This window comes from Lathamus discolor, chromosome 1, assembly GCF_037157495.1.
Source record: "Lathamus discolor isolate bLatDis1 chromosome 1, bLatDis1.hap1, whole genome shotgun sequence".
Lineage (NCBI taxonomy): Eukaryota > Metazoa > Chordata > Aves > Psittaciformes > Psittacidae > Lathamus > Lathamus discolor.
The window spans coordinates 121,152,478-121,179,492 of NC_088884.1; the positions used below are offsets into that span (position 1 = coordinate 121,152,478).

Consider the following 27,015-nt stretch of genomic DNA (forward strand, 5'->3'; position numbering starts at 1 on the left):
CCTGTCCAGGTTGTGCCTTTAACACACAGCATAGTAATTAGCATTCATCTCTTCTGTCTGGAGCGACTGTCCCTCTTGGGACTTGGACTTCAACATGACTAATTTCCACCAGCAGAGTGTATGTTCAGTGATGTATTAGGTAAAATAAAAAATAAAGCACAGAACAAACTCAGTATTGTGTACCATGGAGCACATAACAAGCTTTTACATTGTAAGACATTTTGTCGCGCTTTTAAGTCTCAGTCCACATAGCAGGTGTGAACGTTCTCCATTACAAGGGTATTTCTTCTTTTTTACAGGTTATCACAATTGGTAAACATGTTAAAGGATACCATTATATCATTGCAAATCTGGTAAGCATTTTTAATATTTAAAATACCTGTATTACTCATTTTCCTGTTTATGGACACATGAACTGGTATTTTCTTTTAGAATTTTAGAAAATAGAAAAAAAGATAAATGTCTTTATCTTTGCCAAATGAATGAACGTGTTGAGGTGGTATTTGTTTTGTTGGCTGACCCTTTTCAGGGCTTAAATGCCTCCTGTGATATTCCCATGAGTGGGAGTGAAGGCTACTCAGCACCTTCAGTAGAACTTCATCCCTTTTTATATGTATTTTAGTAGAGTAGAATATGGAAATCAGAAGAATAACTTTCTGCATTATAGGCCAATACATTCATATCACAGAATCACAGAATCCCAAGGGTTGGAAGGGACCTAAAAAGATCATCCAGTCCAACCCCCCTGCAAGAGCAGGGTAACCTACAGTACATCACACAGGAACTTGTCCAGGCGGGCCTTGAATATCTCCAGTGTAGGAGACTCCACAACCCCCCTGGGCAACCTGTTCCAGTGCTCTGTCACTCTTACAGTAAAGAAGTTCTTTCTGATGTTAACGTGGAACTTCCTATGCTCTAGTTTACACCCATTGCCCCTTGTCCTATCACTGGATATCACTGAAAAAAGCCTAGCTCCATCATCCTGACACCTACCCTTTACATATTTGTAAACATTGATGAGGTCACCCCTCAGTCTCCTCTTCTCCAAGCTAAAGAGACCCAGCTCCCTCAGCCTCTCCTCATAAGGGAGATGTTCCACTCCCTTAATCATCTTTGTGGCTCTGCGCTGGACTCCTTCAAGCAATTCCCTGTCCTTCTTGAACAGAGGGGCCCAGAACTGGACGCAATATTCCAGATGCGGCCTCACCAAGGCTGAGTAGAGGGGGAGGAGAACCTCTCTTGACCTACTAACCACTCCCTTTCTAATGCACCCTAAGATGCCATTTGCCTTCTTGGCCACAAGAGCACATTGCTGGCTCATGGTCATCCTCCTATCCACCAGGACCCCCAGGTCCCTTTCCCCTTCGCTACTTTCCAGCAGGTCAACCCCCAACCTGTACTGGTACATGGGGTTGTTCTTCCCCAGATGCAAGACTCTACACTTGCCCTTGTTGAATTTCATCAAGTTTCTCCCCGCCCAACTCTCCAGCCTGTCCAGGTCTCGCTGAATGGCAGCACAGTCCTCTGGTGTGTCAGCCACTCCTCCCAGTTTTGTGTCATCAGCAAACTTGCTGAGGGTGCACTCAGTTCCCTCATCCAGGTCATTGATGAAAATATTAAACAGCACCGGTCCCAGCACCGACCCCTGAGGAACTCCACTAGTCACAGACCTCCAGCTAGATTCTGCGCCATTGACCACAACTCTCTGCCTTCTTCCTTTCAACCAGTTCTCGATCCACCTCACTACTTGATCGTCAAGCCCACACTTCCTTAGCTTATCTGTGAGGATGCTGTGGGAGACAGTATCAAATGCCTTACTGAAATCAAGAAAAACTACATCTACCGCTCTACCATCATCCCTCCACCTAGTCACTTCCTCATAGAAGGCTATAAAGTTGGTCATACATGACTTCCCCCTCATAAAACCATGTTGGCTGTTCTTAATGACCCCCTCATCCTTGATATGCCTAGTGATGGAGTCAAGAATAAGTTGTTCCATCATCTTTCCAGGGATGGAGGTAAGGCTGACCGGTCTATAATTACCCGGGTCCTCCTTCTTGCCCTTCTTATAGATTGGTGTGACCTTTGCCATCCGCCAATCCTCAGGCACCTCACCCGTTTCCCACGACTTACCAAAGATGATGGAAAGTGGCCTATAGCAAACTCCGTTTTCTTCTCTCACCTCTGAAGTACTTAAGAATTGTGGTTCTCAGTTTGCTTTCTGCTAGGGTAGTGAATCTCAGCTTTACATGTCTTCATTCCTTAGATTAGCTTGGTAAACAGTTTAAATTAATCTTTTCTTGAACACAGGTGATCAGACAGTATAGCTAATAGTGTTCCTAAGGGGGAAAGTTCAGGAAACTCACCAAGTTCTGTCAAGGTAATTTTTTTTTAAATTGTGTCTGAAGGTGAAGGGCCATTTTACTGACATTAAACTCAACAACACTTATCTACTGAAGCTATGGAATTTAATCCAGTGTTTCTTTGTAACAGACAAAGCAGATTCTGCAGGCTTGAATCCGTGATGCTGTTCCAGAAAACAGTTTTAGGGTTTGCATGGTGTGAGTGCATCCAAATCAATTTATTTTTCATCATTTATTCTTGGACTGTGATAGTGTTTGATATGAATTCCAGCAGGGCACAGAGTACTGTCATTCATACTCTGTCTTCCTTAGTCCTTTGAGGGGCCTAGGAAACAGAAGAACCACAGTGTGTCTATCACACTTCAGACATAACCCCTGTCTACTCCCAACCTTTGATCAAAACACTTCCCCCCTCCAGGAGCACCCTGTTCTGAAGAATCAAGTATGTTGCTAGACAGGTGCAAAGATGCCTTATTCTTTAAGGGCCTTTTTAAAAGCAGAACAGTGGGGTTTCATTTTTATATTTATTAACTAAGTTTTAGGATAAAGAAGTTAAGGTATTGATATTTCCAATGCAAGCATAAAAGTTTTGTAAAATTTGAAAATTCTCTAACTGTTAGACAGTGTTATTTTGCATTGCAAATGTTGTATAAATAGTATTTTGAATCTGGAGGGAAATAGAGATTTTAGAAAAAATGCCAAGTGTATTTCGTTATATTAACTGCTTGTTAGAATCATAGAATCATAGAATAGTTAGGGTTGGAAAGGACCTCAAGATCATCTAGTTCCAACCTCCCTGCCATGGGCAGGGTTTTAGCCATTGCTTTAAGTTTGTAACAGTGAGATCTAAAACTTAGTAAATCCTGTATTTTAAAGCTGGCTAATATATTTGCTTTCTACAGATTTTTACACTTTAAAGCAAATTCAGTACAGCAAGTTTGTAGATCTTTTGCATAAAATATATATGGTAATTTTAAAATTCTATTTTTCTCTGTTACAAAGCTTATCTAGTACTTAATCGTATCCCATCTTCTTCACTGAATCTACATTCTTTCTTCTTTTCTTGGTTGTATAATGTTCTATAGTCTGATCAGTCACAAAATTGATCTGTTTCAAGAATAAAGTATGCTGATAGAAGAAGTGAAAGTATACTATGAAAGTTCCTGTTCAGATGTCAAGCTCACAGTAATAATGAAGGAGGTTTCATGATCCCTGTAGAAATGTCTGTACTAACATGCAGCAGCACATTGTTGATGACTGTCATTAATACGCAGTAATAAGAACACCTCGTAGAGCAATTCTAGCAATTTACGCTAATGTGGTCTGAAGCTGCTACTTCTTTTTATGTTCACTCAGAGCATTCATTTAAACCATAAGGTCTGAAATCAGTATTTCGTGTAAAATCATTTGTATGGCAAGTTTGAACACAGAACATGGAAAAAAAAACATACCTACTGTTTGTATGAATGAGTAGTACTTTATACCGGAGGGTGGAGGCAGCAGAGATGGTAAGTCCTACCATGTGCTTTAGCGTTCCTAACAAAAAGAGGATTCAACTGTGGCTGTAACTATTTCTGGCTAAAACTTGCTTGCCTAACTGTTACTCATGTAAGTGTTTCCTTTCTCATTTAAGCAGTCCCATTGAAATTAACAGGTTTGTTTAGGAAAGTAAGCATGGCAAGGACAGATCACTCAGCCCTTGCTCTATAGAGGTGTATGTCTAGTGAGCAACAAGAGGTGTTGCTGACTGGTGGAGCTGACTTCTTAATCCTGGCAGCCCAGGATTTAAACCTGGATCCTGTTTGAGGAAAATGTTGGCTTACACTTCTGCAGTAGAAGTCATCTGGTAACTATTTGTATATACTATTGAGAAATCTGCCAAAACTGTTTGAATAACAGACATAATGTTTTCTGTACCTAGGGATTTACTGATGGAGATTTGTCAAAAATTCAGTTTGGAGGAGCTAATGTCTCAGGATTTCAGATAGTTGACTATGATGATCCTCTGGTGTCAAAATTTATACAACGTTGGTCAACCCTGGAGGAAAAAGAATATCCTGGTGCGCACACTAGTACAATTAAGGTATGTCCTATATTTGTTTTAACCATGACAGATGTACAGGAAGTGAGGGAATTAGAATAGAAAGACGAGACAATCAGCTGTGCCAACACAATTTTCTGTGTCTCTGGGGGTATTTCTAACATTCTCTATCATAGGACTGTTGAGTAAAGATGCTGCACTGTCAAATATATTCAAGACAACTTTAATTTTCCTTGTATCACTGTAAATCTGCACCTAGCAGCTTGTTAGGCAATTGTTTGAGATGTGGTGATATAGTGAGTATCTACTGACTTTTTTTTTTGTTGGTTTGTTGTTTTTTTTCCCTCTTTCTCTCTGTTTTGAAGTGTTTTAAAGGCTAACATGTAGTCATATGTAGGCTTCCAGGGAGCACAGATCTAGCAGTTTCTGATATAACATGATCTCCCAGAGAAATGCTAGGACAGTTGCTTTGAGACGGATGCCTAAATCCTGCAAAGATTTCTAAAATTAAATGGTATGCCTGAGGTACAGAATCGTGGTCTGATTTCAGGCCTGAGTGATAAAAGATGTGACACCGGGCAAGTGGTTAAACCTCCTTAGCTCAGTTTTCCCTCTGGATAAGACTATGATAATAATACCTTCTTACCTTCTGGACCATTATGAGGATCAATTAAAGTTTGCAAGATGTTAGAAAAGAATAATACAATTTTAATGCTGAATAGTTTTTCTTTTAAGTAATACAATCATGATTTTTTTTAAGAGTAAGTATACTTAAAATGTATTCAGACAAAAAGATAAATGGCAAATGTTCTAGACATAACTTTCTTCTGTGCTGTTAAGCACGTTCTTGATTTCTAATGAGATGGATAAGAAGTTTCAGCGAAGAATGGAAGAACCACTTTTTAAATTCCTGGAACAAAAATCCTTTAAAGCACACAACCTTGATTTAAATAAAGTTTGTAGGTTCCTTTTTTTATTGAGTCCAAATTTGGGGGTGACTTAGTTAAAGCTTTAGGTTTTCTGTGGTTATTTTTGTATTTTAAAATGTTTATGACAGAGTAATTTAATTTCTCATTTGATGTTTGATAAAATAAACTAGTCTGTGTCATGCCTGTAGATACATTCATATTACATAAGTGAAATATATGTAATATGTATTGCTCTCATTTAGGAAAAAGGGAGAGGATGTGAGTGATTAATAAATTGTTTTGTGTCTCTGATTTTTGAGTACTGAAATCTGCCTACCTATGTAATAATACCGCCAAATCATAGTCTGGAAATAATCCCAGTGAAATGTATGACTGAAGTATAAAAGGGTAACTGAAACCAAAATGCAGCTTTTCTCATCAATGGAAAAATAAATCGGTGGGACAGTGCTAAGGATTCCGGTTCCTTCAGCGTTACTTCCAGTAGGGAGCAAAATGCAGGTGTGTTAGATAAGATGGAATGGTTGCAATATTTTATTATACATTAAAATCTGTAACTTTGTCACAGCTATTCCTTTTATTTCTTCAATGGTGGATCCTTTCAAGTCTACTAGAAGTTGAAAGGGATGAAGGAGAGTATTTGGAATATCTTATATTTTGAGGTTGATTTTATTATGGATAGGAAAAGCAAACTAGTACTTAGTTTCATGAATTTCATTAACTTAAACCACATTTTAAATTCAATTAAAAAGGCTAATCTGTATATATTGTCTGCTCAAGGGATGTATAGGATCATACTTACAGTAAAGGGATTGGGTTGTATGTTAAATTACCAGAGAATTTTAAAATGTTACCGGTATTGATGAGGGGAGGGAGAAATGTGGATTTATATTGCAAGGTTTGGAGGGATTGATTGTATCAGTTACTGTATTTCTTTGTGTAGCTGTCTATATTTTGCTCTTACATTACTTGTTATTTTTGCCTGCCATTGCATGTGAGGACAGAGATATGTCAAATTTCTTTCCTGTCCTCCAGGGGGTGGAGGCAGAGCAGACTCCTAGAAATCATAAAATCAGGACAAGAAAGTCTTTGAGCAGTCAGTCGCCTGGCCCATCCTCCCTGTCTAAAGACAGAATCAGATATACCTATGCAGTTCCTGTGGATAGTGATTTCAGAACTTCCCCTAGCATTCTGTTTCAGAGCTTAAATAGTCTTACTTTTGGGGTTTTTTGTCTTACATAAATCAGCCTTTATATCACCTCATTCCATTACTCCTTTATCCATTTCTAACGGATACAAAGTTCTCCTTTTTAGCTGTCCTCCTATATTTGAAGATGGCAACCATATTTGTCCCTGCTTTCATCCCTGTTAAGCTAAATAATTCCTTTTCCTTTGAATTTACTAATTCCAGATCCTGTTAGTCATTTTGTTCTGGAACCTTTCTAATTAGTACCCATCTTTAAAATGCCAGGCTGGGTACTGCACTGCATCTGTTTGCAATGCTGTAGAACTTGAAGTAATGGCTTCATGTATCTCAGAGGTAGTGCTACTTTCAGGACTTCCTTTTATGTTAAGTTTGGGGTTTTTTCTCTTCACCATCATGACACAGTTGAAATACGTTTATCATGAGATGCACACTTAGCAATATCTGTGCACTTGATTGTTCCTTTAAAGCACAGGATTTTTCATCTGTTCTTGTAGAAATGTATTCCGTACCTGTCCTTGAACATACCATTCCTTCTTATATTAATTTTCTAGCTGTGTTTGTTGTCCTTTGCTACTTGGAGTTGTGTACGAATACCTAAGTTATAGAGCAGGTTAACTCCCTGGTCTCCCATTTGTCCCTTCTGATCTTATGTGATCTTACAGATAACCTTTTTTGGCTTTAAGGCAGTTGTCTAACTTGTCCGTGGTTCTGAATGGGCTTTTGCCACTAGTTCCTGTGGAATCTAGGGAACTGTCACTACAGATTCTGCATGAAAGAGATGGGAAGGCTGATAGAAGTCCTGTATTGTCAATACAGAAATGAGAGGAGACTACATGCCTCTGACATACAATGTTATCCCAGGAATTCCATAACCCAGGGATTGCAGAGGTAATATCCCAGATCCTCTTTCTAAGAAAAAGTGAATTTCAAAGGATCATGTTCTTCAAGAAAGACAAACATTGTTGATAACCTGTTCCACAGATGTCCAGAAAAGGACGTGCCTCAAATTGCTTTAAAAATGTATCTTTGGAATTTATGAAATATTAATTGTAAGAATTTGCAGTCTTAAGACATAGATGAGAAGAGACACTGATTGTGTCTGTTGCTGCACTGTACCTGTACTGGTAAAATCTGTAAGATTTGAAGATTAAGCATGACACTTGAAACTAGTGCTTTGCTGTCATTTTACAGAAGGTTTTGTTATCTTTCAAAGCTAAAGATGATATACCATTTACCTCAGAGCAAATTTAAAATGTAACTGAGGGGGTTATCAGTCTCTGCACACAATTCTAGAACAGCTAATAGCCTGTAGATCTTGAAACACACCACTGAGCCTCCTGGCAAATTTCTTTGTCAAGTAGCAAGACAAAAAACACATTGAATTTTATAAAGGCCTTATAATAACAAATTGGAATGCCCTTTTGATCCATTACTGTGTATTTACAAATATGCTGGGCTTTCTGAGCCTTAGTGTTATTATGTTGTAAGGCAAAGCTGTCGCTGTTGTGGAAGGACACTGAAGGACAACACATCCATTCATATCCAACGGCTCGAACTTCCTGATCTGGTTAAACTCATTCTGTTTGTGGGCAGCCTTTGGTCTAATTCCAGGAAGAAGCTCAATTCTTACCTCTGGGAGGCTAGTGAAACATGCTAAGTTGTTTTGGGTTTGTGTGGCAAAATTTTCTTTGGGGGGTGTGGGGTGTGTGTGCTACAAGAGTGGCCTCTGTGAGAAGCTGCTAGAGGCTTTCCCAGCTTCCTTCATGTCCAATAGAACCAATGCCGGACGGCTCCAAGATGGACCCACCCTGGCAAAGGCCAGGTGCATCAGTGACAGTTGTAGCCCCTCTGGGATAATGTAGTTAAGAAAGGGGAAAAGTCCCTCCCAGGAGCAATTGCAGCCAGGGAGAAGAATGAGAATATGTGAGAGAAACAATTCGCTGACACCAAGGTCAGTGAAAAAGGAGGTGCTTCAGGCACTGGAGCAGAGAGAAATTCCCCTGCAGCCCATGGTGGGTCCTGCTGCAGCCCATGGAGGTCTGTGATGAAGCAAGGACCCCACATCAGAGCAGGTGGATGCCCAAAGGAGGCTGTGACCCTGTGCGAAGCTCATGTTGTAGCAGGCGCCTGGCAGAACATGTGGCCCCAGGGAAAGAGGAGCCCATGCTGGAGCAGGTTTGCTGGCAGGACTTGTGACCCTATGGGGGCCCCACACAGGAGCAGTCTGTTTGCGAAGGACTGCACCCCATGGAAGGGACCCACGCTGGAGCAGTTCATGAAGAACTGCAGCCCATGGGAAGGACCCAAGATGAAGTTCATGGAGGGCTGTCTCCTGTTGGAGGGACCCCACACTGGAGCAGGGGAGGTTCAGACTGGTTATTAGGAAGTGTTTCTTTACCAAGAGGGTGGTCAAGCACTGGGACAGGCTTTCTAGAGAGGTGGTCAATGCCTCAAGCCCGTCAATGTTTGAGGCCTTTGGACAGTTCCCTTAAGAACATGCCTTAGCTTTTGTTCAGCCCTGAATTAGTCAGGCAGTTGAATTAAATTACTTTGTAGGTCCCTTCGAGCTGAAATAAATAGTCTATTCTATAAGCCATCCTACTCTGTGATGAGCTTTACTAAGAACAACCTTAGGCTTGGTGCATGCAAGAAGTATCTAAGCCAACATGTGTATGATTTTATACAGAAACTACATGCAGCACGCAGCAAAGAATTTGGGGCTGTCTGAAGACCTGAAGCAGCTCAGGCTCTCAGAGAACACCGTTGGGTTGGAAGATGGTAATAACCCCAGTACTCATTGCAGCTGTTTTTGATGGCCTGAACTGCTTCAGATAAATCTTTATCTTTCAGATAATCTTCAGATAATCTTTATCTTTCAGATGTTTGGAATTCATACAATTGTATTTCAAACTTCATAATCTTTCCCCTCACACATACACTTAATGCATAGCTAATATAACAAAATGATAGATCGGTTTTGCCTTCTGATTCTGCTTTCAGTAGTTTCACATTTTCAGGTCTCTTTTTTTTATAGCCAAGTCCTAGAATTATAGAATATTTTGGGCTGGAAGGGACCTTCAAAGGAGGCCGTCCCTGCAATGAACAGGGTCATCTTCAACTAGATCAGGTTGCCCAGAGCCACATCCATTCTGGGCTTGAATGTCTCTGGGAATGGTACATCCACCACCTCTCTGAGCGACCTGTGCCAGTATTTTACCACCCTGATTGTAAAGATTTTTTTCCTCATGTCCAGCCTGACTAGCCTTTTAGAAAATTATGACAAAATCTGATATTTGTGGAGTTTTTTGTTTATTTGGGGGTTTATTTTTTTGGTGTTTTGTGGTTTTGTTTGTTTTTCTCCCTAAAGGTAATGTGATTCTAGAATGTGAAGTGTTTATATCATACCAAACAATGTGCTTCTTATGGTAAAACTGCAGAAGTTGAAAACTGCCGATCTTAAACTGTAATTTGGGAAGAATAAAGCTTGTAATTGAAAGTTGCTGGTTTAACTCTTCTGGTGCTGATTTACCTCATGGATGCAATACAGAGAGTATGCAGAAAAATAGGAAAGTGCATATTTACCTTTTAGAAACAAATCAAATCTGGATGACTCACTGGTAATAAAGAACAAGGAAGGATGAGAACAGTGAAAAATCTTAATCAGATTGGAAATTCAGAAAGCATTTGGTCTAGATATAGGCAACTAAGCAAAAATGTACAATTAATGAATTAGATAATAGCTTCATTTTGGGTCATGCCTCTTATGATTGCACTGTGTTGGAAAACAGTTTTATAATGCCAGGCGTTTTAGTAAGAGTTGTAAGTGATATTCTGTTGCACTTGCTACAGTTTTAAATGGGAAAATATGATTGATTATGCCTGAATTCAAGTAATCTATAATGATACATAAATATTTTTTAATTATTAATTTCAGTTTTTATTATGTGATTTAATCAGGAACTGAACTGAAGTGAAACTGCACATTTGTGAGATTTTTCTGGCTGTGTTTTCCAGTCCTTGTGTTTTGGTTTCCGGGCCATAAAAAAAATCTCTAGCAGTTGCCATTCCAGCTGTCTGATTTCACTGAGCTTTTGAATCTCAGTATTCAATCTTCTCTCCTTGCAAACATGTGTATGAAAAAATGTGGACGTAAGAAATGTTGGTGTTAATGCTTCTTTGTAATAACTTAAGGCTTTTTTTGCAGAAGTGATCACTTATTCTGGAATAGTTGGTTTGGGGGATTGGTTGGTTTGTTTGTTTGTTTAAAGAAAACTCAATTAAAGAATGGAACATTTACTCAGTGAAAGCAGTGAGTTGTTTGAGGCAATCTTTGTAGACTTTTCTCGGACATACAAAGGACCTATTGACCCAGATCCCTCAATCCTGCAAGTGAAAGTGGATGAATTGTGCTAAAGCAAAAGTATTTGCAAGGCTTGAGAAAGCTACAGAGCCAAGTCCTGATGTCACTGTGTAGCTCTGTTTCTTTGAATTTGAATCTAATTTTTTGGATTCTTTTTTTTTTTTTTTTTTTTTTTAGTAATTATGAGCGTTTAAGGATCTTCAGTTCAATAAAGTGCGATGGATTCCTCCTGCCTATTTTCACAGGAACTTCTAATTGCTTTTTTCAACCAGCAGCTCACCTGAATATAGTTGATATCAGCAGAAAATATTTACTATTCCTTCATGCTCCAGCTGTTCAGCAAGATCAGGCATACCTCTTAGCCTTACCAAATCAGTGTCAGTTAGGACAGGAGAGCTGCATGGGGAAATGGGGGAGTGGTACACAAAGGTAGGAGGAGGAACGTGTCATTCAAAAAAAGGGGTTAGCAAAGTGAAAAGAACCTGTTGGGATGTAAGTGAAAGGTACAGAAGAATGGTGGCAGCTCAGAGCTGGAGAGGAGTTGATGGCTGAATGTTTCTTGGGTTGGGGGAGTAAGGAGGGAGAAGCACTGATGATTGCTTGTGTGGATGAGGAGAGGAGACATGCAGGGTCATAACTTGGGCAAGGCCAGTATTAAGGACCAGTTAATGTAGTAGCTGCCTTTATTAGCCAGTATGGTGTGGCAGAAAAGCAAACATGAAGTGTTTATTATTCTCTGACAGCAACTGTTTCTTGGTAGAATCAGTAACCTAGTAAGATTGGTGTATTTAATTCTGTTAGTATCTTACTTGGAATTAGACTGGAGAAAACAGGAGAAAGCATTTCATCTTGAGACAATAAGCAAATACTTGTGCTGGTTGGGGTAGATGAGAATTGGTAATGAGAAGGGAGGTGGTGTGGTTTAGGGGTATTGGGGTTTTTGAGTTTTTTTGGTGGGATTTTTGTTGTTTTGTGTGTGGGTTATTTTTTTTTTTTTTGTTTGGGTTGGGTTGGGTTGGGGTTTTTTTTGTTTTGGTTTGGGTTTTTTTGGTTTGGTTTTTGTTGGGGGATTTTTGTTGTTCTTGTTGTTTTTTCTTTTAATTGAAGACTTAAAATATTACCATTGGTTTCAAATGGCAGTTTTGGAAATTTTTAGAACACCTGCAGTGTATATGATGATAATTCTCAGATCCTATTGGTTTTTAATCTTCACCTCCTGCCCACAGTAAGTGAATTTGTAGAGGGTGTATTGTAATATCAAGTCCAGGTACTCCTCTTACAGATCTTACAGAGAATGATGATCATTCAGAATCTATTAAAACCAAATTTAAAGTTCATTTAGTGTGGCTTTATTTAATAGCCTAGTCAAAAATTCCAATCCAAAGAATCCTCATATGAAATTCCATTTTAGAATCATTTCTGTTGCAGTGTTGTTCAGCTTCTAGGGTAAATAATTTATTTCCATTAATATGTAGGACTTTGTTGACTATGATTGAAAATAGTATAGCTGAACAGTCTAATGGAATTTTCAGGTTCTTTTCATATAGTATCAGTCATTTTATAAAACAGAATAGCCTAATCTGTAATCTGTCTTCTACCATTTTCATTAACTACACCAGCCATTAATTATTTGACTAGAATGCATTTTTATGATCATCTCAAGAACTTTCTCGTGGTTAAAAGCTCAAGTCAGGGATATTTACCATGCTTGTTAATGCTTGTATGGTCATTTTTCTCCCAAAAAGAGCACTGGTTGAAGACTGTATTTCAGTAAATATTTCAGTAGAAGGGCATTTTGTATTTTAAAATTGATATCTGCTGTAAGTCACATATGCTTTCTGACTTAGAGCTAACCTTAATTTTTAAAGAGGAAGTGACTTTTATGATTGGATATAGGAATTTAAGGAGACATAAGAGTATTAGAACACCATCCCCCCAAAAAAACCTTACACCTCTCACCCTTTAACATTTAAACGTTCATACTAGCTTTTTTCAATTCCCTTCCTTACAGCATGATTTCTCAGAGAAGTCTTTTGCCTTCCTATTTGTGCATTTTCTTCTCATCCTCTGATTTAATTTTCTGTAGTTGGGTTTTATTTTTTGCTATTAAAACCATAGGCTTCATGTTTTGCTACTGGATCCTGCTGATATATAACATTTTGAAAAGTGACATTCTTTTCTGTAGCTTAGCCTTGAAGAAGAAGCTTTTATGTATTCATATGGTGATTATTACAAAGGAATATGTTTTCTCTTCTTTGCAGTAATTTAAGTTGATTTTATCATCATTGGTGTTTCTGTTTTGCAAGTGCATTGTTTGAAGTTAGAAATAAGATTACACAAGCAATTGTAAAATGGAATTTATTTTGCCAGTATGCATATTTTCTACAGTCAGTGGCATGAATTAGAAGTCAACAACCTCTTTTTATTAGAAGTAAAATGCTGTGGGTTCAAATACAAATACTTCTGTCAAGTTCTATGGATTCAAATCCAAATAAATGGTTTTTGCCCCTTTTTTTGTCAAGCTCTGTGTGTTTTTTGGTGATATAAAGTTTGGCAGGAGTAAACTTTAGGTTTGAGAATGAGGAGGGTTTATAAAGCTTCTAGAAAAAATGGAGAATAGGGCAAGAATTAATAGACTTCTAAGGAAGGGGGATTGGACTAGATGACCTCTGAAGGTCCCTTCAACCCAAACTGTTTTATTCTTTCAACACTCCTAAACAAGTGTAAGACATGCATGCTGTACTTTTGAATGGAAGAGGGTCAGGAACTTCAGTAGATCCAAATATTAGTGCCATTAATAACATCTTGCATTGTTCTGTTTCCTCCTGGAAGACAGAAGGTTCGCTTTGTTGTTAAGACTTTTGCCCAGATCCATAATGTTTTTCTGCTGTGACTCTTTTGGACAATTTGAAGAAGCCTCTGTTTTACAGAAGCATTAGGTCTTCTCTTTGGCCATTGCATTAAATCTAATGGAAAACCAAAGTACTTTAAAACCTCTGTCCTCAATGTAAAATAAAAAAAATAAAAGAAAAGAAGAAAGCAGGTACCGGCACTCTTTTTTTTCCTGCTAAATTAGCACTTCTAATGAGCAATGACTCTAGTGAGAAGAGTGTTCCTGTGGGTTGGAAGTAATCATGAGGGAGGAATTGCAGTCTGGGAATCTCCTTCTTACTAGAGTAGTAGGTAAAATAAGTAGAAAGACCAAGCACCTTGGGATTCATAAATCCTGTGATCTGTACTATGTTCAGTTTTAAAAGGAATGAAAGAAGGTCACTTTGCCTTATAAATATCCTACAGTGGGAGTGTTGGGATAATTCAGTTGACCAAGTCTTGGCAGTGTCTGCTGGACGTGCTATGACCTTGTCATTCAAATAAGTGTTCAACTTCCAAGGATGTAAGCTTAGGCAGGTGCCTAGCTGCTGGGCTAGAAACCAACGCTGTTCTGGGTGTGCCCAGAAAGCAGCCTTTCTAAATGAAACTGAGATACCTGAAGAGCATAGCCACATTAAAAAATCAGCAGTTTTTCTGGATGGCAGTTTTGGACCTGAACACGTCAGTTTTTGTAAGGTGACTGGTTGCTTAAGACTATGCATCCAATGTTCTGCCCAAAACATTATGGCATTTCAGTACAAAAAGTACCTATTATTTGTTAAGCTGTTCTGTGCACAAGGAATGCTGGAATTGGATTTAAATAAAGGCTAGCATCAAAAGGTAAGTTAATCTGACTCTGTAACCTCTGGAAACAAATTTGATAAAGATACTATGTTTTTTTAAGATAAATAGGGCTTGATCTCTAACTTCATCTTTACTGAGATTAATTAAAAAAAATAAGATCTGTTAATTTTGCATTTTATTAATTTTTCTCACTCTTTTGTTCAGGACCAGGATTGTTTTAAAAAAATTACAAATAATCAGTTGATATTTTCAAATACCTTCTATATAAATGATCATAGTTCTGGAATTATGAGAGGCAGGATTTTTTTGCATATTTTTTTCCATGTTTTAATTAGTATGGGAGATTCTGTAGGAACAATAGGATAGTACCTATACTATTTTGTACTGAAGTTGCTGATTTTATCATGTAAAGTTGAAAGGAACTGAGATGAAGTTTGGAGATAGACACTGGTGTAAAAGTAGTAGGCTGTTAAGAGCCCACCCCACTTCCACAGAATAATATTCCAAACAGTGCTCCCATTTATTTTAATAGCGCAGATCAGAACATGGATGAATCTCCAGCGTAAAACAAAGTGAATCAGGACAAACCTAATGCATCCTTCAACTATGACAATTTTATTTATTTCACAGACACCGCTATGCATTAGCAGGTTATCTGTCAGTCATTTCTTGTTTATGGTAGTACGTTCAGTTTGTTTTGGTTGGTCAACTTTACATCTATTCATTGAGCTATAGATAGTTTTAATGAGGCCCATGAAAGATATTAGGAGCTGAAAGTGTGTGCAGAATAAAGCAGTCAGAAATGATACATAGGCTGTTTGCTTTCATGGCAGCTCCAACAACATGAAGGTGTAAGATGCTTGTAAAATATTTTGAGATCCTCAGATTAAAGATGATTTAAACTAAATTAAAGCATGTGGATTTTAAAGATGAGATGGCATGTATATACATACAGATACATATATTCATAGGCAAAGCACTGCACAAACTGAATATATGACTGAGGTGTGATTTTTCAGGCCAGTAATTATATACTATAGGGATAATATTGTTGAAACAATACATTAAACCTGCCCCAACTATGAAATGAAGCATAGACTGACCAAATTGGGTCGCATTATAGGTTCTCAATTTCAAGCTCGTACTTTATCTGCTATCCAAAGTGTGTTAATGGTTAATGACAGTGCTGTATCCAAAATGCTGGTGTGGTACAATATGTTTCTGTACTGCAAAGAGGTATGCTTAAAGGAGTATTGCCAGTCAGTTGCAAAAAAAATGAATCAGCATCTTGTGTTACCTTCTCCTCATCTTCAAATCCATGTCCACCACTTAAATCACTGCTACTCCAGTAGTAGAGAGCAGTATCTGTTTCAACCAGTCTTTTCTTACGTTTTTCTGCTGTTCTGGTCCCTTTAAAGATTTCCGTAAAGCCCTTGAGAGAACTTTCTTAGAAGATTCACATTAATCAGTAAGACTACATATCTGAAAAAAGGAGTTCAGCCTTCCTTTTCTTCCTTTCCAAGGTCTAACAGTTGCATACAAAAGTGACCTCAATTCAGGAGCCTGCCTTGGTTACAAGAACCTTCTGCATGACTTGAGCTAGCTAATTAAAATTCTCATTAAAGTCTGAGCCATTGAAGCAAAGAGCCAATATATCATTTATCTCGGCTTTACAGTTTATATATTTTCAGCATCTAATAGCCTTCATAGGGATCATTGCGTTAATTCATAAGGCTGTAAGTAGTTATATTCTGGCCCATATTTCCAAAAATGTTCCCTGTATTTGGCATAATTGCAATGTTCTGGATTCCTAAAGCCCATCTAACGCAGTCATCAGTGTATGTGCACATGTGGTTTCTCTTCAGTTAGTTAGTTAAGGTGTAAAATTTTCCAGTCACTAAAGATAACTGTCTTTGACTGTTTAGCTCCAGCTTCTAATGCATGTGATTCCATCAGAATCTTCTCTGGTGTCTCAAAAGTTGTAAAGCTGCTTACATAGTGTCAGATTAGGAATGTGGGGCTCTTCCTGGTCTATACTGCTCTCTGAGGAGGCACCACTTCTTCCAGACATCTCAGCCCAAACTGTGTTTTTCCATGGTGTTGACAGTGTTTGTCACATGGGGTGTAACACTGTTTTTGCGTGATATTTTCAAGTATTATGTACTTGGAAATAGTTACCCATGAGTTTTTGTTTTCAATAGATAAAGTTAAATTTAAAAGTTGTATTTGTATATACAAATACATGTTGTTTGGTTTTGTGAGTGAATATGTTGGAGGAAATGTAGTCTAAAATCTGTATATAAATTCATCTACATGATGAGTGTAATCAGAGGAACAATTTCTTATTTTTAAAGGCCAGCTCAAGTTAAAGAGTGGAAATTCTTTCTTTCTTTCCCCTTTCACCTCTATGGACTTCCAGCCGCATCCGCACACGGAGTTGTTACACGGTTGTAGTGAGAAAGAAATGTAATTCACACTGGAAACAGCTATAAATCTCCTTGTCTTAGATTTATTAGCACTTCCAGTAATCAGTCTGAGGGAGAACACTTCATTAATTTCCTAGATACCCCTCAGAAGGTAGTGACCTCCTGTCCAGACCAGACATCTCCAAACTAAAGAAAAACTGTTCAGATTTCAAGTATATCTTATTGTCCTTTTTAATCTGTTTCTGTGCTTAATGGATTAATGCGTGGATTGCAAGATGTAGTGAAGCTGAAACTGGTTTTTAATAAAATATTTTCACTTCTTTTCAGTATACATCTGCTCTGACCTATGATGCTGTTCAAGTGATGACAGAAGCTTTCCGTAATTTGCGTAAACAGAGGATTGAGATCTCCAGAAGAGGAAATGCAGGAGATTGTCTTGCAAATCCAGCTGTACCCTGGGGTCATGGTGTAGAAATAGAAAGGGCATTGAAACAGGTAGCTTCCTTGGAGTGAATGCTGGGATGAGTGCATGTGTGAAATTCTCTGTAAGTGCTTGAAAAGAACCTTCCAGTCTCCTAACCTGCCTGGCTCTTGCTTGAATTATGTGGAAGTGAACTCCTCAAGTACGTCTCATACTAAGATAACATATTGCCTATGGGAAATAGTCTATACTGAATGTTTTTGAAATAGTTTTTTTAGAATTATTTATGGAACTATGGAATGCATTTTCTAAAAAGGGACAGACGTAATTTTTCTACCACTTTCATCTTTGTCTGTATAGGTTCAGGTGGAAGGTCTAACAGGGAATATAAAGTTTGATCAGAACGGAAAGAGAATCAATTTTACAATAAACGTCATGGAACTCAAAAGTACTGGTCCTCGGAAGGTAATTTGAATTGTCTTACAGTGTCTTTAAAGGTTTTACGGTGCTAAGCAGCAGATTAAGGTAGGTAATGAAAAACTAGATTAATTAAAGCATAAGTTGTGCTAACATTTGTTTACAGCTGTGCTCTACAATGGTCTTTCATAACAAAGTAAAAATAAGTATTCTTTCTTTCTAACAAATATGAGTTATTTCTGGTAAGTACTATGGGTATTTTCCTTTCAGTTTTGTGGACTAAACCTTTTGTTTTCTGATCTGAATTGCTATGTGTGAGCCAGAATTTGGGGAAATATGCTTCTGAATGACAGATGCCAAATACAGCTTTTCAGAGGTGTTTCTTTAAATATGATTGTCTTTCTGCTTTAATTCCAAACGTTTCAGGAAAAGCCAGTTTCTCATTTCTTCCTAGTCTATACTATTTCATAACCCCTTCAGTCCTACAGTGTGTGATGTTGATACTGAAACCTGTTAACACATGAATGAAAATGGTGGGCATGTATTAGACAAATTGATCTGAACAAATATAGTTAGTTCATTCTTTTAACTATTTGTTATTGTCTTTACATAATCAGATATATTTACACTGGTAAACATAGTTAAAATAGTTCTCTGTGGGTGTAAATCAAAGGCATAGTAATAACATGCTTTTACCTTTTCTGTGAAAGTTCATATTCACTGGTGTCTGTGCATCCTATAAACTCTCTTTAGATTGGATATTGGAGTGAAGTGGACAAAATGGTTGTGAATCCTCTTGATGGCCCTCTTGGAAATGAATCTTCAGGACTAGAGAATAAGACTATTATTGTCACCACTATTTTGGTAATTAACCTCATATTTTGTCAGAAGACAGTCTGTCCTACAGTCATTTGTTTCCTGTCATTATGTTAGTTTAAATATACTGTCTAATTATTATTTGAGGTTGTGACCTGTTACTCATGATGCATAAATAAAATCTGGAACCTAAGGAAATGTATGTGATTCAGTACGCGGTTTTCTTCTGTAGAAGACAACAGTCATTGTTTGAACAACCTAGAAAGTTACAATTTTTAGACCTGAAAGCGGAAACTAAATACCTGCTTTCAAAGGAAAGGAACTTTGAGAGGCAGAACCATAGTGCTAGTTTTAAAGAATGGATTTTGCCAAACAGCAAAGAGACTGGTTCTTATGCTTCAGAATTGTAGCTGCTACGGATTGGTGTATTGTAAAATAAAACATTAAAAGTTGTATTCTGGTTGTCTAGAAAATAACGTTCTGTACTGTCACAGAACAGTATTTTTCTGTAAGTTACACAGCTTCTTTATCAGTTTAGACAAGTCACAGGCTAGCATAGGAGTTCTGGTGGATGCAAGAATCGTTCAGTAACAACAGAGCAAACAAGAGATACATTAATATGACTTATGACTCATCACCACTTTTGCTGATGATAGAACTTTATTACATAGTTATTGATATCTTACCTACTGTTTGTATAGTAATTCAATAAAGATATAGCCTGGAGAGCCTGAAGTGTTTTCCAGGGAGGGATGCGGTTGTGAAATAGGAAGCAATTTTCTTCTATTAAGACAGCAACAAAAGCAACTAAGTACCATTGCCTTCTTCCATCCAAACTGTATGAGAGAAACTGATTTTGGAATTTACTCTTTCTTCTCTGAATGCATAACTCCTGTTAACATTCATGGTCATTATTAACATACTGCTGGGAATCACTGTACCTGTAAGTATCATTTTTGTGTATGACTCTGGAAAATGCAGCTTTTAAATGTGTTAAGGACATTTCACATTAATAATTAACAGCTAACATATACATAGCATGTATGATTCAGATGTTATCTTCTCTCTTTTCTTTTCACATGTAAAAGAAAACTTATTAATCTATGAAGTGCACAGCTGATGTATCTTATCTCTTTTACCAAGTATCTAAGGCAAGTTCTTTCTGTGCAGGAGTCCCCATATGTCATGATGAAGAAAAATCACGAAATGCTTGAAGGAAATGATCGATATGAGGGCTATTGTGTGGACTTAGCTACAGAAATTGCTAAACACTGTGGATTCAAATACAAGCTCACAATTGTTGGGGATGGCAAGTATGGGGCAAGGGATGCAGACACGAAAATCTGGAATGGGATGGTTGGAGAACTTGTTTATGGGGTAAGAATACTTTTTATAATAAAGCTATTAAAGATGAATGATGGAAGGAGTGGGGTTTAGTTTAGTTTTCTCTGTAGAATAGAGGAAAATTGACTAATTACTTTGATAGAGAATTAGTATCTTGTATTGGCATGAAAAAGTTTGAAAGTAAACCATAGAATTAGATTTTAAATCTTGCAAATGAAGTTGGGGGGGAAGTGAGTGCATGTTTCATCCTTCTGGCCAGGTGAAAGGCAGTGTATTTTGCTAAAACTTTTAAATGTCATATACTTTTAAAAGGGCATGTGTAAAAAGGGAAGCTTGCAATATGCCGACCATATGGTTATATGTATTTCAGTAAGAAGAGTTTCAACTAAAAATTTCTGAAATTCTCCATAGGACGTGCTTGGTGTAAACCAATGTTGCAGGCGTCTCTGCTGTCCTATTTCCCATTTATGAAATGCAGTAGAAACTAAACAACTATTTGCTCTGTTCATTGTATAAGCTGTTGTTTGCCTTTTTTCTTCCTTTACAGAAAGCCGATATTGCAATCGCTCCATTAACTATAACATTGGTGAGAGAAGAGGTGATTGACTTCTCAAAGCCCTTTATGAGCCTGGGGATATCAATAATGATCAAGAAACCTCAGAAGTCCAAGCCAGGAGTGTTTTCATTTCTTGATCCATTAGCATATGAAATCTGGATGTGCATTGTTTTTGCCTACATTGGGGTCAGTGTAGTTTTATTCCTGGTCAGCAGATTTAGCCCATACGAGTGGCACACTGAGGAATTTGAAGATGGAAGAGAAACACAAACTAATGAATCAACTAATGAGTTTGGAATATTTAATAGTCTCTGGTTTTCCTTGGGTGCCTTTATGCAGCAAGGATGCGATATTTCGCCAAGGTTGGTTACTTACCCGTTTCAACTTTGTGCATTTTTCATCTCGGCCGTCTCAGCCAGAGGAGGTTCATGGTGCATGTATTTTCACTCTTGGGAAGAAATTAATTGCTGTTTTTTCTCTCCCTAAAATCACAGAAGTCCTTGAAATGAAAGCAGTGGTCTGTGACATAGGATGTGATGTATTTGATCGATATTGTCTTAATGTCGATCGTACATTTGCCAAGGGAAGCTATATGCACCATGCAGAGACTGTAAAATGCATGAGGTTCAAGTCATTCCATGCCTTCTTGGAGGGGTACCGTGTTTTTGCTGCATATTCCCATTTTACAGTTGACAGTGCATATGGTTCACAACAACTGTAATGGGAAAAAGGGTAACATACTAGTCACAAACTACACAGGCAGCACTTTCCCTCTAAAACTCACTACATAACCACAGTTTTTCTTCAGGAGAGCCTTGAACTGAAATAAGTCATGTGATGGTTCTAATTTCATATGAATAGTTGCAAAACACTGCTGTTTTTCCATGACCTAGTTCTAGAAAAGTCACAGAGGAAATCACTGTAATGAATTTGAAGGTCCAGTTTATAAATGCTTAATTCCTCATGGATTTTCACCTACTTTATTAGGGACAACTGCAAGGCACTTAAGTTAATTCCTTTGCAGCTCATTAAATATTCTATTTCCCCTGTGTGCAAGTGGTTCTAGCCTTAATTCAGCAAAGTGGTAAGTAGGTAGGTAAATAACTACTTGCCGCTTGAAGGAATTATAGCAACAAGTGAAATAGGGCAACCGGGTTTAAGGATATCAAAGCAGAAGGCCTACTTAATTATATTAAGCAATATAACTTCCTTCTAAACATCCTAAAGTAAGACAGGAAACAGGACAATTTCTAGTAAGTCTAGTGGTCAGTGAACAAAAAAAATCACACCAAGGGAGAATTTCTTAGCTGTAAGTCATGCATCCCAAAAGGCAACAGGAGGTTTTCAAGTTATTCTACTGCAGAAATAGCAGAGCATTTATTGTGTGAGAACTTCAGCAATTCTGTGTAAAGGCTGGCGTATCACAGATAGGTATGCCAGCCTTTATGATGCAGCATGTGATAGATTTGGCAGATAACGCAGTAAGAATTGTATACAGGAAATGAGACAGTGAAGAGAGCAAATTGTTTGAGGTCATGAGAATCTGTTTTAATTTCAGTCCTGTGGGTTTTTTGTATCAATTACATACATCACAGGTTTAGTTGTCTGCAAAGTCCCCTATTAGCTACAAAATTATTTTGATTGCATCAAGGCCATAGTAGAATAATCATCTTTTTTTTATTATGGTTACTTTAGTGGCTATTAGAGCATCACAGTTGTTGTGCACAGTTTGATAACTTTTGAAGGGTGATCTAAGAATAACGATTGTAAATGTTCATCATAAAACGTGCATGAAACTCGAATAATTTTGGAGATTCAGCATTTAGTTTCAGTGAAGTGTTTAACAGCACTTCATTACAAACATATTTTTGAGGAAATTGGTTAGTTGTGTGTATTATCTGTTTATTATAAAAATAGAAAAGGACTGAAAACATCTCAGTTAGTTTTGCTGCAAGAACAAAACTATCATCATGGAACTTGAACTCCTGGCAAATGAATCGGAGTATCTTCAGACATCAGCAAATTATCTTTATAAAGTTAAATTTTGCACGATTTCTACTATTTTTCTAATAAAAATTACAATCACTGTAAGAATTTTAGAGTAGACAAGGCTAGAGCTGGGGCTTACTGACTGAAATAAAAGGTGGTTCTGGATAAGACTGGACCACCTCGAAACTGGTCTGCAATCCCCATGTTGCCATCATGGGTAGCAGAGAAACAATAGCCTAGAATAAAATAATATATGATTATATGATAATAACTTACAGCAAAGTTTTCCACATCTTTTTGAGATGTGTGTGTACTCTCAGTACTGCCATATAAAACCTTTTGAAGTACATGATGCTGTGCACAAATTTAGGTTATTGTGCACACTGTGCACAGAAATTGTTACCTAGTATTTAATGATCTAATGAATGAGGTGCTTGTAAAGTGTGGGTTCATACTAGCATATAATTATCAATCTTCAGAAATTTAGAAATGTACATTAAAAAAAAGAAATTATTCAGTTAACTGGAACACAGACCTTCTGGGAAAATTTGGTATACAAATGCCAAAATTTTGCTTGCAAAATGTCATGTGGGAGCATAATGTCTGTATTGGCATCGAGTTTATTCTTTTCTTACAAAGTCAGTGGCAACTTTGTTGCTGGCAGATAATGGGCTTTAAAAGGTCAGTATCAGTATGTCATCAGTACAACAGAAAGTGCCATAAGATTGGCAGTTATGACATGCACATTTTCAGAGATTTTACCTTGCAAATACGGATTTATCATGGAATTCAATCTTTTAATTGCAGAATTACTTTATGCTCAAATTGCCTCCATGTCAAAATGTATAATATTTTCTCAAAGATAACAAAGCGTATTTTCAGAATGCATCTCAGTTTAGAAGGAGTTGAAATAATTTCTTTTCTATGGTCCATTTTAGTAACCTATTCTGGACCTTGTCTGACTCGATTTTCATGTGGTAGAGTGAATTAGTGAGTCTGATGTGACGTGGAATAAATCTTCTAATGTCTGAATTATGACAGAGGTTTTATACAATAGCTGTTAGTAAAAATAATTTGTCTAGAATCGGTTCTATTTATTTCTGTTCCCAATTTAATAACTCAGCTTCACATAGCTATTGTGTTTAAATGTATAGATATATATATGTAGTTATATCTATCTATATATTCTATGTCAGAATTAATTAGTTTGAAGTTAAATTCACAATACAGTAGGCTGGGTGAGTGATTTATAATCTGTTTACTTAATAGATAGAGGAGACACATCAAGACATACCTAAGCTACTGCAACGCCTTAGTACTAGACTTTCAACTACATGCACATTTCTGCCAAATAATTAAGCACATCTTCAAAGATTATGTACTCCTTCCTATAATGTCTTGTTTGGAAACAAAGTAGTAAGTAATTTCAAAGTTTAAAGGATCATTTAAAAGAATGTCAGGTATGACAATAATGCAATATCAGTATTTCTTTTCTATTAGTTTTCTAGTATTGAAAATCGTTGAATTTCTCTGGTTAAATTTCTGTACTGTTTTATATTATAAATTTTCTTGAGTTCTCTTTTCTTCTCTCTTCTTGAGCAGGAGATGCAAAACAAAGATCCATATGTGCCCACCTGCTGCTGTTAAAAACTTCAGATTATTAGTAGTTAAAAATATACTTTCTCCACCATTTTTCTGTATTATCACTGCTTGTTTCATGTCTAGTCCTCGGTTTGTAAAACGCTTGTATCTTTCAAAAGTTTTGTGCACTTTTTAGTTTATGGATCTTCCTCAAGACAGTTTTTATTGCAAATAATGCTATTTGTTTCTCAGTGTAGATTGTCCACAGCAGCTGTTGTTTTGTGGAAATCAGTCTTTGTCTGAATGTCTTAGGAAAAGCACTAATACCTTAAGCAAGCTAAACGCATTTAAAAATTAAGTGCATATTGGTGTATCTGAAAGCACTGTTCCACTCGTTTGATTCTCTTCATAATGTCACGCAAATTCACTTAAGTGGGAACAACAAGCTTATGTGTTAAATACAGCACATTATCATGGGAGCAGTTTCCTTACAGGGTGTTCAGAACTTTGAAGAACTGGATCACTAAATTCTCCCTAAACTCTGGAGTCCTGATTTCAGCAAGGTCCAGGAAATGTAGTCGAGTATGATTTCCCATCTGATTAGTATGCAGAACTGCGCTACAAGATAGTCTGAAATGCTTCCTTTTAGTGTAATGCATCATTTGCATAAAACTGATAACATGTTCCTTTTAAGGATTTTCATTTCACTTTACAAATCCATTTCATACTTGTTATTAGATCCCTGTCTGGGCGCATTGTTGGAGGTGTGTGGTGGTTCTTTACCCTCATCATAATCTCATCCTACACGGCTAACTTAGCTGCCTTCCTGACGGTTGAGAGGATGGTGTCTCCTATTGAAAGTGCAGAGGATCTTTCCAAGCAAACAGAAATTGCTTATGGAACATTAGATTCTGGCTCCACTAAAGAGTTTTTTAGGGTAAGAATTTCTACTTTTTAGATTTCTGTTTTGTTTTAAATAGGTAATTATTCATGTAAATGTGTTTTCCTTAGGTTGCTATAGAAATGTGGTATGTGCATCCTAACTCACAATTATAAGTGTTTCTGTTTTTTCATTATTGTTACATTTTATTATCTGTATGTAAGTAAAGGGCCATATTATAAATATTCAAAGCAAAAGTGAGTGCAAGGAATTACCTAAAAAATATTTCACTGTGAAGTAAAAAACAAGGTTTGTTCAGAGAAGGCAGTTGATGTTATTCATCTATTTAATAGCTGTGCTATATTTTAGGTAGTCGCATAGTGAATAGGGACATAAGAAAGTGCACAGTCATGTTTTGATAAGTATTTCACATGATTTTTCGAGCTTGCAGATGGGAATAGGATACAACCCTGTTGGCTGCTTTAGTAAAACCATGCCTTTGAAAACACTATTGTATTTGTGTTACAGTAATGCCTTGGAAGCCTAGCAGTCTTCACATTCCACCTCTGTGTATTTCAGTTTTAAACATGCATGAGACTTCCAGTCTCATCTCTTCCAGTGTGTGAGTCTCAGGCTGCCCTTAAGACACCAGCCAGCTAACATGCTGAAACCCATCCAGCAAATGGGTGAGACACTAAGGCTGCTGGGTAGAATACCGTGATGATTTGGCCTAGTCTGTGTGCTCCATATGCTACCTATAAAATGGAAATTGATCTGAAGTACTACAAATACAAAATACCTGTTGCTTTTATGTTTTTCAATGGATTATGATAGTGCTGGGTTTAAAAAGACGTATTTTAAAATAGTTTACATTTCAAACATAGCCTGCCATGAAAATGAAATAAGTTCTTACAAATAGCTGTTAGGTACTGTATAGTAGTAACTGCTAGATTATGTTTCTAATAGACCATTGTTTCATGGGATCCTGTAATGCATACTTAACTGGTAACATACTAAATAGGAACCATACTTATTTCAACTGTAGAAAACCATTATCTTCTGATTCTGATGACTGATCCAGCTGCTGATGGCTTTCCTATTGGTTAAACCAAAACTAGCATCAGGTGTATGAGTTAATAAAAATGAGATCAGGTTTATGGTAGGAGTGTTTAGAAGCACACAAGCATGTGTTTCTGGTTTTGTGAGCATAAAACTTTTAGATCATGATTATACTGGGGACTGAATGTGAAAGACCAGTAGGTCAGTTCTTTTGAATAGTTTCTCTATAGAGATTTTTAAGTTTTCTTTTAAAACAAAAAATGCTTGTAATTGCATGTATCTATCAGTATGTAGGTTTTGTGCTCCTAGAACATACATACGTCTTTCTAATTACACTTTTGCCAAACTAGTGTTTCTGGTGGTTACCTAAGCATTAATAATTTGTGTAAAAATCAGGTGGAAGCTTTGTGAGAGCGTATTCTTTACCTTTTGTTAAGTTAGTTTTTACTCTGCACGAACAAGGCTATAATCATCTTTGGAAATTTCTTCTTAGCAATTACTATCACAAAGTGGTGTATTGCATATAATGCAGTTTCTTTGCCTGATGGCTGTATCTACTATTTGCTAAAAATCTTTTTTTTTGTTTGTTTTTTCAAGAAGTAACAGCTGTCAGAATTTCTTTCTAGGAGACCTGAAACTTAAGTTTTAAGGATGAAACTCTCTGCTCTGTGAAAGCATTTTCTAGCACTAAGGAGGCTAAAATTTCACCTAAAGCATTTCCGTATGGTGACCGGATGGGAGTGAATGTGTGGTTTTTATATGACCTGAAGAAAACCTGAGTATTTTTCTAGCAGCAAGCTGAAATGGACTGGCTTTGTCACCGTCATGAATTAAAAGAAACATTTGGGATTTTGTCTTGGTGGTTATTTTTTACTTCAGTTAGTCTGTTTTCTCTTCAAGAAGTGACATTATTTGCAAGATTGTTTTCTATTGGTGGAATGTATATTGGATGTA

General features: G+C 37.2%; 1 protein-coding gene across 4 annotated transcripts in view; it reads left to right on the plus strand.

The window, feature by feature from the left end:
- GRIA2 (glutamate ionotropic receptor AMPA type subunit 2) overlaps positions 1-27,015 on the plus strand; it is a 94,247-nt gene that overhangs the window by 52,224 nt on the left and 15,008 nt on the right. For all 4 annotated transcript variants that reach the window (XM_065693395.1, XM_065693406.1, XM_065693412.1 and 1 more), the window contains 8 exons: positions 300-353; positions 4,285-4,446; positions 17,326-17,493; positions 17,780-17,884; positions 18,590-18,700; positions 19,823-20,029; positions 20,544-20,914; positions 24,861-25,059. In XM_065693395.1, coding sequence (XP_065549467.1) covers positions 300-353; positions 4,285-4,446; positions 17,326-17,493; positions 17,780-17,884; positions 18,590-18,700; positions 19,823-20,029; positions 20,544-20,914; positions 24,861-25,059 — 1,377 coding nt within the window. The remainder of the gene's footprint in view (positions 1-299; positions 354-4,284; positions 4,447-17,325; positions 17,494-17,779; positions 17,885-18,589; positions 18,701-19,822; positions 20,030-20,543; positions 20,915-24,860; positions 25,060-27,015) is intronic.